Source organism: Lampris incognitus, chromosome 18 (genome assembly GCF_029633865.1).
Source record: "Lampris incognitus isolate fLamInc1 chromosome 18, fLamInc1.hap2, whole genome shotgun sequence".
NCBI classification, from domain to species: Eukaryota; Metazoa; Chordata; class Actinopteri; order Lampriformes; family Lampridae; genus Lampris; species Lampris incognitus.
The window spans coordinates 34510040-34524393 of NC_079228.1; the positions used below are offsets into that span (position 1 = coordinate 34510040).

At 45.9% G+C, this 14354-nt stretch overlaps 1 protein-coding gene across 1 annotated transcript in view; it reads left to right on the plus strand.

The window, feature by feature from the left end:
- LOC130128864 (solute carrier family 45 member 4) overlaps positions 1-14354 on the plus strand; it is a 38500-nt gene that overhangs the window by 23291 nt on the left and 855 nt on the right. Inside the window, exons 3-11 of the mRNA XM_056298628.1 lie at positions 5211-5390; positions 5905-6095; positions 6245-6440; positions 10464-10919; positions 11053-11324; positions 11894-12055; positions 12342-12441; positions 12688-12768; positions 12960-13090. Coding sequence (XP_056154603.1) covers positions 5211-5390; positions 5905-6095; positions 6245-6440; positions 10464-10919; positions 11053-11324; positions 11894-12055; positions 12342-12441; positions 12688-12768; positions 12960-13090 — 1769 coding nt within the window. The remainder of the gene's footprint in view (positions 1-5210; positions 5391-5904; positions 6096-6244; positions 6441-10463; positions 10920-11052; positions 11325-11893; positions 12056-12341; positions 12442-12687; positions 12769-12959; positions 13091-14354) is intronic.

Genomic DNA, 14354 nt, shown 5'->3' on the forward strand with positions numbered 1-14354 from the left:
CGAACAGGCGCCCCGACCGACCAGAGGAGGCGCTAGTGCAGTGACCAGGACACATACCCACATCTGGTTTCCCACCTGTAGATACGGCCAATTGTGTCTGTAGGGATGCCCGACCAAGCCGGAGGTAACACGGGGATTCGAATGGCGATTCCCGTGTTGGTAGGCAACAGAATAGACCACTACGACGCCTCTGATGTTATCTTTATATCGCTTCTTCTGGCCTCCTGGGGCACGACGTCCAGTCACAAGCTGAAAGTAAAGGAGTTGTTCAGGAGACGAGAGTCAGATATGCAGAGGATGTGGCCAGTCCATCTCAGCTGATGTAGTGCGACACACACACACACACACACACACACACAAACACATACTCACAAATACACCCACTCACTCGCACAAACTAACACACACATACTTTAATTCACTCAGCAGTTCTTATTCACTCTGTCATTGTTGAAATATTTATTCAGAGGAAATCTTGCTGAGTGACCGGCAAAGCGCCAGTTCCATTTCTCTTGGTCTACGCAGTGTGATGAACAGGCTGTTGCGCCATTTCATCATGCTTATTTTAGATCCTTTAAATGGATTTCATAGATCCAGATTCCAGATTTTATTTCAACTAACAGTAGGGAATTTGCTGGTTTAAAAAAACAAAATGTCACACCTGGCTCCAAAATCTAGGCTGGTGGTACACGTTGGCAAGCCATATAATGTCACAGTTGAATTGGCAAATCACGGATATGCACACACTTGATAATGGCAGGCTGAGAAATGTCAATGTCAGCAGGACTCAAAAATGTCCAGCGATCCAACAGCCAATACACCTTTTAATTAAAGATGAAGGTTAAACTTGTGAAATAATACCCTTGAAAACACTGAAGACTGCCTGCCACTTCTGTTTTTACACTCTCGCATTACGCATGGATATCCCCAGGTGGGAATTTAACCCCTAACCCTGACCCCCCTCTGGGTTACAGTACCACAACAGCACAGTCCTACTGAGGAAATGGAAGAACATTTGAACATTATTAGTGTGCTGAGAGCTCGACCTATTGGGCAGTGTGCCCCTGAGATTGTTATCCCGGTTCCCGGTCAAATCCTTCGGCTTGTTATATCAGCAAAATGTCATTCCAAGGTCATATATTTTCCAACACACACAAGTCCATCAAATATATTGATTAGCTGACAATCATCCCACACAGATATTGATCTCTGGATTATCTATATCGCCATAGTTCCGGCCACAGTGTCATGTGTCATTAACTATGTGTTGTTCGGAAGCACACGCACACACTACACTTTCTAAGCATGTGTAATCGATGGGTTTCTGCAGTGACTAGTCAGGATAGCAATTATGACATTGATTCAGCAGTCTGCAAATCATTAAACTGGTTGGAGTCAGAACCGTGTTAATAACCTCTCCTCCTTCAGGACCGTACTGTGAATATACACACATCAACTGAGATACCAACAGGTCCACAGACAGAAACAGGAAACACTGAAGATGTGACACGGGATATAGAAATCCAGGTTCGCGATAGACCTCCAGTCTCATATGCTCAGATACGCAAGTAACGTCCTGAACCAGTCCAGTTGGGCCGCAGTGCTTTCAGATAAGCGGAACATTGATCATGAGGAAGGTCCTGGGTTTGAACCCTGGGCTAGTCCAACCTTGGAGGTCATCCCGGGTCGTCCTCTGTGTGGAGTTTGCATGTTCTCCCCTTGTCTGCGTGGGTTTCCTCCGGATGCGCCGGTTTCCTCCCACAGTCCAAAGACATGTAGGTCAGGTGAATCGGCCATACTAAATTGTCCCTAGGTGTGAATGTGTTGGCCCTGTGATGGACTGGTGGCCTGCCCAGGGTGTCTCCCTGCCTGCCACCCAGTGACTGCTGGGATAGGCTCCAGCATCCCGCGACCCCAATTGGGATAAGGGGCTTGGATAATGGATGGATGGATGGATGGATGGATTGATCCTGAGGACAAGCAACTTTCTAAGTTAATGAATATTGGTGACTTGTACAACAACTATGTATAAGTATATAAAACACGATTTATATAAAATAATTAGTTTATATCAGGAAAGATGCTGGGAGGGGAATTGCTGTGTTTCTGGCCAGTACAGTCTTCTGTACTTGACCCTGAAAGGAGAAAATTATCTTTTCGCTTGCACTCATCAAAAAGGAGCTTCACAGCAGTGCTTTCATCGCACCTGCATTCCTCAAAACCATTTAAATTACTGACATCAGGTTTATCGCTGCTTGGAAATATCACCTCTGCTGAAAGCAAGAATTATCATTTTCAGACCATGGAAATGAAACTAGCAGTGATATCCCCCCCCCCTGCAAATTACATAGATTTTTGGTACCTGGGACAAAATAAAGTGAATGTATAACAGCAGAATATTCCTCTGCATGACTGTCATACTGATTTATGACATTGTCCACTAACAGTTATTATTTGCATCCCCTATCACTGTAACTCACATTACCATCTACCTGTTGCAGACTTCCATGTTTGCACTTGACATAACATGCACTCTCGGTTATGATGCGTCTATGATATAGATTTGTACCAGTGTCCAGTTAATTTGTGTGGCTAAAAGTGTCGGCTAAACATCCATCCGTCCGTCCATTATCTGAACCGCTTATCCTGCTCTCAGGGTCGCGGGGGATGCTGGAGCCTATCCCAGCAGTCATTGTGCAGTAGGTGGGAAGACACTCTGGATAGGCCGGCCCGCCAGTTAATCACAGGGCCCACACACACACACACACACACACCTAGGGACAATTTAGTACGGCCGGTCACCTGACCTACATGTCTTTGGACTGTGGGAGGAAACCGGAGCACCTGCAGGAAACCTACGCAGACACGGGGAGAACATGCAAACTCCACACACAGGACAACCCGGGACGACCCCAAGGTTGGACAACCCAGGGGCTCGAACCCAGGATCTTCTTGTTGTGAGGCGACTGTGCTGACCACTGCGCCTCCCCTTCGGCTAAACATGGCAGTTAAGACAGTACCAGCCATACATGCCCCGATTCAACGGAAAACAAAGATGGTCCTTATTGTGGGCAGAAGTGCCTCTCGAACTGCCTCGGAATTTGGCCTCTCTATCATGTGGCTTACATTTATCAGTTGATTTAAATGGAGCTTAAAGACAGTTGTCGTATCAAGCAGCGTGATAGTGACTGTTAAGCGGTATGTTCTGGAAACCTCCCCGAGAGCTGCTCACATCCCCGTCCTTCTGTATGGATGTGTGATGTGCTCCCATGAAGATGTGAGGCACACAGCTGACGGAGGCTTTCTGAGAGGACGCCAGGGACAGAGGTGTGTGTGTGTGTGTGTGTGTGTGTGTGAGAACTCTTCAACTTGGTTGGTGACACGGGAAAGCAGTAGTGACCTGTATCTTTGTGAGACAGAGGACAGAAGGAAAGCAAAAAGACAGAAACTGTGTATACTTTTCCGTGTGTGTATACGTGAGCATGTGCGAGCCGCTTGGTGACATGGGAAAGCCGTAGTAACCTGTGTGTGTGTGTGTGTGTGTGTGTGTGTGTGTGTGTGTGTGTGTGTGTGTGTGTTGACATGGGAACGCAGGAGCAGGCAGTTCACAGGGAAATGCTTCCTGTTTGCTCCCCGCTCTCCACCAATCACAATTAACTTCCTGTCTGTCTGCTGGGCTAGTGACTAGCGTCGCCACTCCATTGTCCCATAAACACACACACACACACACACACACACACTGGTTCTCCTACTATGAAAAGTCTTTGTTTCACACACATAAATGGAGTTCCTATCAGTTTGTAAAGTCATGCTGTGTCAGACGATCTGTAATAAAACTCTCTCTCTCTCTCACACACACTCTCTCTCTCCTACACACACACACACACACACACACACAGTGCTTCAACCTATTCCAAGCTGTTTTAAATGAATTGTTTTAGATACGATTTAGTAAATGGACGATTACTCAGATTCACGTCATTCATCTTCCATGTTCGACTTTTCAATTTTTCCTCAACACCTTTCCTCGAACCTGTGTAAAACATCATACGTGCAGCAGTGATGGCTGACATTTTTTCATCAGAGCGAACACGCCATGGCAAATTGACGGCGTTGACACCCCAACAGTCTTTAAACGTCACAGAGATGAAGTCTCTTGCGGAAGTGGTGCCTTGGTGCACTCAGGTGTTGTTGCAGTGGAGGGAAGGTCTGTTACAGTAACACAGCTGGAAGTGGGACTCTCGCAGTTTAGAAGAGTGCAGTACTGGTTTGGTTTGATTGATTGTGTGGCTGTGCATCATGACATCATATTGGCAAGGCCCCGGGTTCAAAACTGGGCGCTTCTCGCCCCAGAGGTAAACTCTACATCCTATAACGAATGACACCAGACAGAAATGAATGTAAAGGCGTCCGGGTAGCGTAGCGGTCTGTTCCGTTGCCTGCCAACATGGGGATCGCCGGGTCGAATCCCCGCGTTACCTCCGGCTTGGTCGGCCATCCCTACAGACACAATTGGCCGTGTCTGCGAGTGGGAAGTCGGGTATTTGTCCTGGTCGCTGCACTGGTGCCTCCTCTGGTAGGTCGGGGCACTCCCCGATTTGGCAGAGAGGGGGTGGAGCAGCAACCGGGACAGCTTGGGGTAATTGGCCAGATACAATTGGGGAAGAATAAGGGGGAAAATTGAAGAAAAAATTAATGTAAAGGTGGTTGGCAGTGGTTGGCCTTAGATAGACACCATACCCCTTTCACACCGGCCAGAAACCCGCTAACATCCGCTTGTAGTCAATCTACCATTGACCACCAAAGGCAGACATTAGCGGGTTTTTGGCCAGTGTGAAAGGGGGGTAACACATAAACATCAGTGTGGACAAGACTGCAATCATAATGACACAGACAGGGTCATACACACATCACTCGAAGCACTGTGGGAGATGTGCAATGACCTATGAACTGTGTGTGTGTGTGTGTGTGTGTATTAGAGAGAGGGAGAGAGAGAGAGAAGAAGAAAGGGACAAGAGTGAGAGAGAGAAGAAGAAAGACGAGAGAGAGAAAAAAAAAGATGTGAGAGAGAAGAAGAAGAAAGAGACGAGAGAGTGAGAGAAGAAGAAAGAGACGAGAGAGAGATTATATTTTTTGTGTATGCATGGTTATGCATTTTTGCACCATTGTGAACTAAATTCTCTACCTCCCTTCTATCCACAATGTACTAGGTATGTCACTGGGTGATGAGCAAGGGAACCAGCCTATAGGAATCATTCTTACCGTGCTGGGCGTGGTGGTATTGGATTTTTGTGCGGACGCCACAGAGGGACCAATCAGAGCTTACCTTCTTGATGTGGCAGATACGGAAGAACAAGACATGGCGCTCAACATCCATGCTGCTTCAGCAGGTAAAATAGACACACACACACACACCATATTACCTTGATAAGAATATGACGATGTCGTTGTCGCAGACCTCAGCCACAGAGGCACAAGCACAAGTGGTAGGTGAAGGCAAAACACCCCGTAAGAGACCAAACACAGACGTGCATTTAAAAGGCTTGCAGGGTAGAGAGCTGGGGATGCATCCTCACAGTCTTCAGCTCTCTTTCAGACTCTGGTGTTGGTCTTAGTGGGACCACAGCCACCATTGAACCTGTCTGGAGCCAGTTATGCTGACTCAAGTCAGGTGCAACTCACCACAGAGTTGCACCTGTATAACACACTCATGAACCCATCACACCTTGTAGCTAATAATATAAATCTGCACACGTCTGTTTTTACCTTGGCGTGTGGAAGATTTAACACTCAAGTTCCTCTTTGTTCAAATCACTCCGTCTTCCAAACTAATTATTTCTCGTCTCTCTTTCTCTCTTTGTGGGTGTGTATCTGTGTTTATTGTGTGGGTGTGTGGATGTTTAGGTCTAGGCGGTGCGGTAGGCTACGCTCTTGGAGGTCTAGACTGGACACACACCTTTCTGGGTGTAGCCTTCAAGTCCCAGGAGCAGATCCTGTTCTTCTTCGCTGCCATCCTCTTCTCCATCTCTGTAGTCATGCACCTCTTCAGCATTGAGGAGCAACAGTACTCCCCCCAACACGACAGACTGGACCAGGTGTGTGTGTGTGAAAAAGAGATGAGATTTAATATTAAAATTAGAAATAAGTAAAAGTGTTATTTTCTGTTATTAAAGCTATTCTAATGTGTTCTATTCTGTGCTTTGCTATATGTTCTTCTTTTCTATTAATTTCCTATATGTTCTAGGAGAGTCCAGATCCTGCCCACCCCAACCCTTCAGCCAATGGCAGAACTGGACTTCAGCATGGCCCCAACCCACAGCTGGAAATGATTGGCGAGGATGAGACGATTGACAGCTTTGACTTGTATGACCCTTACAGAGATGATCGATCAGAGCGTGGGGATCTGGACATGGAGTTTCTGGAAGTGGAGCTTGTTAGGAGTAAGTGTTTTTCCCATGGCGTGCACGCAACTGGCGCCATGGACTATGTGTCGCAAATTATGGTCACTCACTCACTCAATCATGGATGATCTGAGAGGGACTTTTTTGTAGGGACATTTAGTAGGACACATTTGCTACTGAGGTATAGACACACAGAGGACAACAAATAACATTACAGAGGTGAGGACATGCCATAGCTAGCTAGCAATATAGTTAAAGGCCGTCCACACCAAGAATGATAACGCTAACTATAAATACCCATCCATCCATTATCCAAACCGCTTATCCTGCTCTCAAGGTCGCGGGGATGCTGGAGTCTATCCCAGTAGTCATTGGGCAGCAGGTGGGGAGACACACTTGACAGGCCGCGACATACACATTCACACCGGCCAGTGAGTTTCGTAAGGAGGGCAAGACGGGAGGGCGCTCCGGTTTACTCCCACAGTCCAAAGACATGCAGGTCAGGTGAATCGGCCATACTAAATTGTCCCTAGGTATGAACTATAAATATATTGTTTTAAAATGGTTCTAATTCAAGTGGATGACAGAGTCCTACCACAACTATAACGACAACAACAGTGACAAATGATATCGTTGGGATTTCTTTCAGAGCAATTTTTTTTTTTGGCTTTTCCCCCCTTTTTTTCTCCCAATTGCACTTGGCCAATTACCCCACTCTTCCAAGCCGTCTCGGTTGCTGCTCCACCCCCTCTGCCGATCCGGGGAGGGCTGCAGACTACCACATGCCTCCTCCAATACACGTGGAGTCACCAGCCGCTTCTTTTCACCTGACAGTGAGGAGTTTAGCCAGGGGAACATAGCACCTGGGAGGATCACGCTGTTCCCCCTCCCCCCTGAACAGGTGCCCGGGCCAACCAGAGGAGGCGCTAGTACAGCGACCAGGACACATGCCCACATCCGGCTTCCCACCCGCAGACACGGCCAATTGGTCATCATCTATATCCATTTTATCCATCAGTATCCATAAATATCATTTTTCTTAAGCTGCTGACACAGCCGGAGCACACAGCACGTTGACAGAATCTTGTCAATATCAGTGTGGATGTTCAAATCATTATCATTATAGTTGTGATTATCATTTCTGGTGTGGACGGCCCTTTGGCCTAGCTTTACTCATGACACTTTTAGAATATGACTAATCCCTGGAACATAATCGCAAACAAATGTCGGTGCAATCGGTCCTGCATCTCTGTGATGTAGAAGAGAGTTGTGAAATGGTAGAAAATGTTGAGTACGAAACGGACGAAAAGATCAGTGTTGAGGTTGATCCTGTGGGAGAGCGGGAAAGGGAAAGCAAAACCCCAGCTATGCACAGGTGCACTGTGGGTCTGGATGGTTTTGTGCTTGTTTTCTTTTTCTCTCTCCCCATTCTCTCTTTCTTCCCATCTAGCCCATCCTTTTTTTCCCTTGTCTGACGTCAACCAGTCACAAAAGGACAAGATTAAAGTAATAGAAGACCATTTAGACCTCTTAGACCAGGGGTCTCAAACTCAACTTACCTGGGGGCCACTGGAGGTAGAGTTTGGGTGAGGCTGGGCTGCAAGTATAAAAAAAAAAAAGTACAACCGATCCAATGTTCTCAATCTTATATATATATATATATATATATATATATACAGGTGATCAAAACAAGACAGGTACCAGTACAAGTGCAGGAACACAAACGAACAGTGTGAGGCAAAAAGGGGACACCAGGTTCTGTTATGACAAGATGGAATACTAATAAGCTAAAAAAAACAAAAACAAAACAACAAAAACAAACAAGCTATCAAATAAGCTCATTGACCTGCAGTGCAGGTCAATGAGCTCCATTTGAAGCACAGGAGGGGCATCTTGCACATCAAAGGAGAAGGGGTCAGCAAAAATTTGAAAAGTGGCTCTGTGTGTCTTGAACTCTGCAAACCTGTGATCAAATTGCTCCTGTAGCTTCACAATGGCATCAGCATACTTCTCACCACTGAATGGTGTGCCTGCATCCATGAGTGCCTTGCATGCTGGGAAATGGCAGAGGTTTGTCTGAGAGAGCTGGGCTTTCCATAACACAAGTTTTGTGGAGAATGATCTCACGTTGTCATAGGCAGCACTGACAAGCTGCCCCTGGTTTTGTAATTTCTTGTTCAGTACATTCAGCTCATGTGTGATGTCAACAAGGAAAGCTAAGTCCATGAGCCATTTTGGATCACTTAGCACAGGAACAGCCATCCCAGCCTTCTCCATGAAGGCTTTCACTGCTGCTCTCAACTCAAGAAACCTCTTCAAGACGTTTCCCCTGCTGAGCCAACGTACCTCAGTGAAGTAGAGCACATCCTCATATGCTGACTCTATTTCCTCCAAAAAGGCGCGGAACTGCCGGTGCTTTAAACCCCTGGATCTGATATGGTTGATGCATTTCACAACGACAGACATCACATTGTCAAACTTCAGGCATTTGTTGCAAAGGGCCTGCTGATGGATAATGCAGTGCAGAGCAATGGCCTCCTCCACACCCTCCTCTTCCAGTTTTTTTTGAACAAGTGCCACCACTCCATTTCTCCTCCCTGTCATTGATGGCGCTCCGTCGGTTGTTATTCCAGCAAACCTCTTCCATGGCAAACCCGCATCCACAATGGCATCACACAGCTGGGGGAATATCTCCTGAGAGGTGGTCTGGCCATGCATTGGAATCACTGTGAGCAACTCCTCCATCACTTCAAAACTGTCGTCAACACCACGGACATAGACTGCGAGCTGCGCAGTGTCAATGATGTCTGTGCTCTCATCAAGAGCGACTGAGTATGCACAGAAACGTTTGGCTTTCTCACGCAGTTGATCATATATGTTACCTGACAGGTCAGAAATGCGCTCTGCCACTGTGTTGGCTGCAAGGCTGATGTTGCTAAACTGACCCTTCTTTTCCGGACAGACTATACTTGCAGCCTGTAACATGCACTTTTTAACAAACTCCCCTTCTTTGAATGGCTTTCCCGACTTAGCAATCATCTCACTCACCACGTAGCTAGCTTCGACTGCTGCATCATTATCTTTGCTAGCTTTCTTGAAGAAATCTTGTCGCTTCAGTAAACATGTTTTAAGATTGGCGACCCGTTTCTCTCTCTCATCTCCCTGGTATTTTGTATACTTATCATCAGCATGTCTAGTCGAGTAATGACGTCTGTTGTTGTATTCCTTGTGCACCGTAACTTTCTCGGTGCACATAAGACACGTCGGGCTGCCTCTGTGCTCAACAAAAAAATATGCCGTCTCCCACTTTTCCTGAAATTGTCGGTGCTCGTCACCAACTTTTCTCTTCACGGCGGGTTTTGAGAAAGACATAACTGGGACTTGCTGACAGGATATATTTTCCTTCCACTTGGTGTCACTCCGGAATCAAGTTTCAACCAAGTTTCAACCGTTGCTAATTCGCGCTGCCCATTATGGTGCGTTCAAGTTGTGCTCGGAAGTCGGACTTTCTGAGCTCTGAGTTGGACATTTCAAGTGGAAGTCTGAAATCCGAGTCGTTCCAATGTACAACTTCCAACGTAACGGGAACGCACCATGACTTGACAACAAACGCGACACTGGAAGCTGTCATGAGCCTGCGCTATGGTAGCTCGTAAGTGAAAAATAAAAGCCCAGGGCAAGCGCGGGCTGCACGAACACTAAACTTTGATGTCAAGTAGGGGGCCACAAAATAATGTCCCGCGGGCCGCGAGTTTGAGACCCATGTCTTAGACTATCACACTTTGTGCCTTTCCATCTTTGTGTCTGTATATCTCTTTTTAGTCTTTTTTCTAAGATCAAAATCACATTATTGAAAAATTCTCTCTCTCTCCCTCGCTCTCTATTCTTTCCTCCCTTCTCCTATATCGTTCTCCTTTTTGACTGACTGTCTATTAGCCATGACAGTTGCTGCTCTCAACCACCTCTCTTTTCCCATGTCAGCCATTCTCTCACTCTATACACCTACTTAGTATTTTTCTCTTTTCTTAAATTAAACTTGTCTCTCTCTCTCTGTCTCTCTAGGTAAGAGTGACAGTGTTCTTGCCATGACAGATGCCACTCTCGACCACTTGGACCATGATGCTTTGTTCCTGCGATACATAGAGCCGTCCATCTTTGCCGATCGCCTCTCATCCTATCATGGCTCCCCTCCAAGGACAGCATCCTTTTTCTCCACCAATCGCAGCTCTTCGCCACCCTGGCCAACCAATCACAGACGCAGTAGCAGCACAGGAAGCCAGGACCTTCTTCGCACCCAAACCAACAATCAGCAGTCACAGGCTCCGGGTACAAGGATTTCCCGCCTCTCAGCATTTTTGCAGGAGATGGAACATGATGATGGACAGGAAGCATTGCTTAATAACCAGCTTAATGAACAGCAGAAACCGAATGGTCGGCTATTGGCCACTGTTGCTAATGCTAACAGGGTTAATGGTCTGAGTGCTAAAGGACAGGCCCACCGTGCTGGAATGGTCAAAGGTAGGGTGATTGATCATTGATTAATTTAGGTTTATCCTCATTGGGTTTGACATCTAGCTAATAATAAAAGTTAATCAGCTGAATTACTTGTGATATTTTATCAATAACATCATTTGTTTGTTTTTTGTTTCAGCGGCCAGCACAGGTGCACCCGTGCGGCAATGTCGCCACCGGCACACTTTCTATCGGCAGCCATCCTGCACCTTCTCTTACTACGGCCGAGTCGGAAACCACCGCTACCGCTACCGTAAGGCCAATGCTGCCTTGCTCATCAAGCCCTCCCGCAGTATGAACGACCTGTATGAGGTGGAGGCCAGACACAGGAGGAGACAACGGCAGAGGAACCGGCACCAGAGCGGAAACACCAACTCATCCAGTGGAGACACAGAGAGCGAAGAGGGAGAGGTGAGAAATGGATGGATAAAAGGATGGATGATGCTTGGATGAATGTCTAAAGGATGGTTGATGGATAGATGGGTGGATGAATTGATACAGGGGCAGTGGGCCCTAAACATTGCCATTATGCTAGATGTAACATTCTAGCACAGCTGGATGGAGGTGGAGATGGATGAATTGATGTGCTGGATTTAACTCTAATCCTAAAGTGGTCAGTTTAATCACAGGGGAAGGCAGAGAGGGAAGGGAGGGTGGGAAAAGTGACAAAGGCCTGGACCCTAATCCTAATCTTGTACCATGTATCTGAGGATGGATGGATGAGTCAGGGAGGGTTGGATGGGAGGGAGATATGGATAAAGAAGGGAGGGACGGGGAGAGAGAGGAAAGCAGGTATGAATGAATAGATGGAGTGTTTTCAAAAGCGGACATGCAGAAGCAGCAATAAACCCAAGAAGACAACATAGCATAAATAACACTCATGACTTGATCTCTTAATCTCTGCCTCTGTCTCTCTCTTTTTCTTTCTACCTCTCCCTGCACACAACCACCGTCCACCCTCTTTGTTTCTGTGTCTCTAGGTTGAGACCACAGTGCGTCTGCTGTGGTTGTCCATGTTGAAGATGCCTCCAGAACTGCTGAGGCTGTGTGTGTGTCACCTACTCACCTGGTTCTCCATCATAGCCGAGGCCGTCTTCTATACTGACTTCATGGGACAAGTCATCTACAATGGAGATCCCACCGTATGGGCTAAAACTATCCATACACCCACCCACACACAGATATAACTCTTTACCCTTCTTATTAGTCTGTGTGTGTATGTTGTAGCTAGCAACAACAGACATATCTGAGCACATCTTTCTTTCCCATAGGCTGCTACTTATTCCACATTGCTAGCGGGATACAACACAAACACACACACATCGACATGAACACATTGACTGGTACAAAAGCTAACCTCTCTCTCTCTCTCTCTCTCGCTCTCTCTCTCTCTTTTTCTCTCTCTTTATCCCTCTCTCCTCCTGATAGGCTGCTGTTAACTCAACAGAGTTAGCCAACTATAATAGGGGAGTCCAGATGGGATGTTGGGGACTAGTTATATATGCCATGACCGCTGCTGCATGTTCAGGTAACACACCTGACAGTACAAGAGCACACTGCCAAGCACATTGTGATAGAATAAGTTAAATGGGTTTCAATGGCAACTTGAAATGCACACAAATGACAGTAAATTTGCTACAGTAATCCACTGTAGATTGACCCCCCCCCCATAAGTAAAAGTTTAAGTTTAAGTGGCTGTTCTTTTTGCAATATTTTAACTTCTAACTCCATTTTTCCTTCTACTTTCTTTCCCTCTATTTGTCCCTCCATACAGCCATCCTTCAGAAATATCTGGATAATTTTGAGCTGAGTATTAAAGTCATCTATATCTTAGGAACGCTGGGCTTCTCCATAGGTAGGTATTTTAGGTATTGTGATGTAAATAGAAAAGAATAGAGTGAAACAGAGCAGAACAGAACGTATTGCCATGTCATCAACACAACCCATCAAAGCACAAGACTAGATTAGACCGGAATGGAATTAAGTTGAGCCTAAAGTGTAAACGTTTCATTTTTGCTTGTTCTTGTTTCTATTCTCACCTCATAGGGACCGCCGTCATGGCGATCTTCCCGAATGTGTACGTCGCTATGGTGATGATCAGCAGCATGGGTGTCATCTCCATGAGCATCTCCTACTGTCCTTACGCTCTGCTGGGCCAATACCATGAAATAAAATCGGTAAATAACTGGACGTACACACACACACACACACACACACACACAAAATAACCTCAATCTAAACATCTGCTACTGTCCCTTTGCTTTAATGACGGCATCAGAGGTCACGTCGTGTGTGTTTATTACACATTTTAGGGAGAGATACCATTTAAAACAAAATGCAGTATGAATGCAGTTAAAGAGAATTTATATATATATATATATATATATAAAAAAATTTTTTTATAACTATCTTCTGTAAATTGTATCAGCAAGTCTGCTATTATTTACAGCAAGTCTGCTATTAATTTCAGCCAGTGCTTCATTTAACCAAAGGGACAGCAAAATGGCAGTCATATATTCAAATAATTAAACCTCATCTCGCTCTTTAGCTCTGCCTTTAAAGAAAACTGAACATTTCTGTTTCTCTGGCTCTCTGCCAATTCAATTCATTTCAAGGGGCTTAATTGGTATGGTCATAATGAGATACAGGCCATGTCCACACGTACACGGGTATTTTTGTAACCATAGCTTTTTCTGTGTGATTTGGCCTTTTGTCCACACGCAAACTTCGCAACCAGTCACTAAAACCGGAGCTTTTGGAAAACTCTGGTCTAGGTGGAGATTTTTGAATACTCCATATTTCTGTATTCGTGGGGACAGGGAAAACGGGGTTTTTGGTGTGTGACGTCACGGTATGCGCCGAGATTTTGGCTCGAGACATCAGATGCGCGCCGTTTGTTTAAATCGTTACTGCGGTTTACGGGAAGCTACATGGATACAATGGCGGACGAGGCCAAAACGGCACGATCCCCTCACCAAAAAAATAAATTCTGGAACACGAGCAGTTTTGCCAACTTTATACTCGAGTGTAATATTGAGAATTAACTCAACTTCGTTGTCAGTCCACACGTACGACTCCTGCCTTCCTCCAGGCGCCATTGGAGCAAGCGACGTACAGCAGCAGCCAGGTAACGTTAGCTTGTCCCTGGCTCTCTCGATCTTCCGGCAGTATCTTTTTTTTCCTAGGCTTCTGTTTGGCCAACATGGCTTTAGCGTCAGGTTTATATCACCACCTGTTGGTTTAACATGCTCTTGGCAGTGCCTCAGTTGTGTTTTTGCCTATTTGTGTGGACAGAAAGATTTTTCCAATCCGTGCTTGTGGGGACAGGAATATTCTTGCAAACGAAAAAGGACAAAAATACCCGTGTACGTGTGGACATGGCCACAGTATTGCCAAAGCACTATAAGAAAATTGATAGTCATACAGTTACAGTGTAACCAA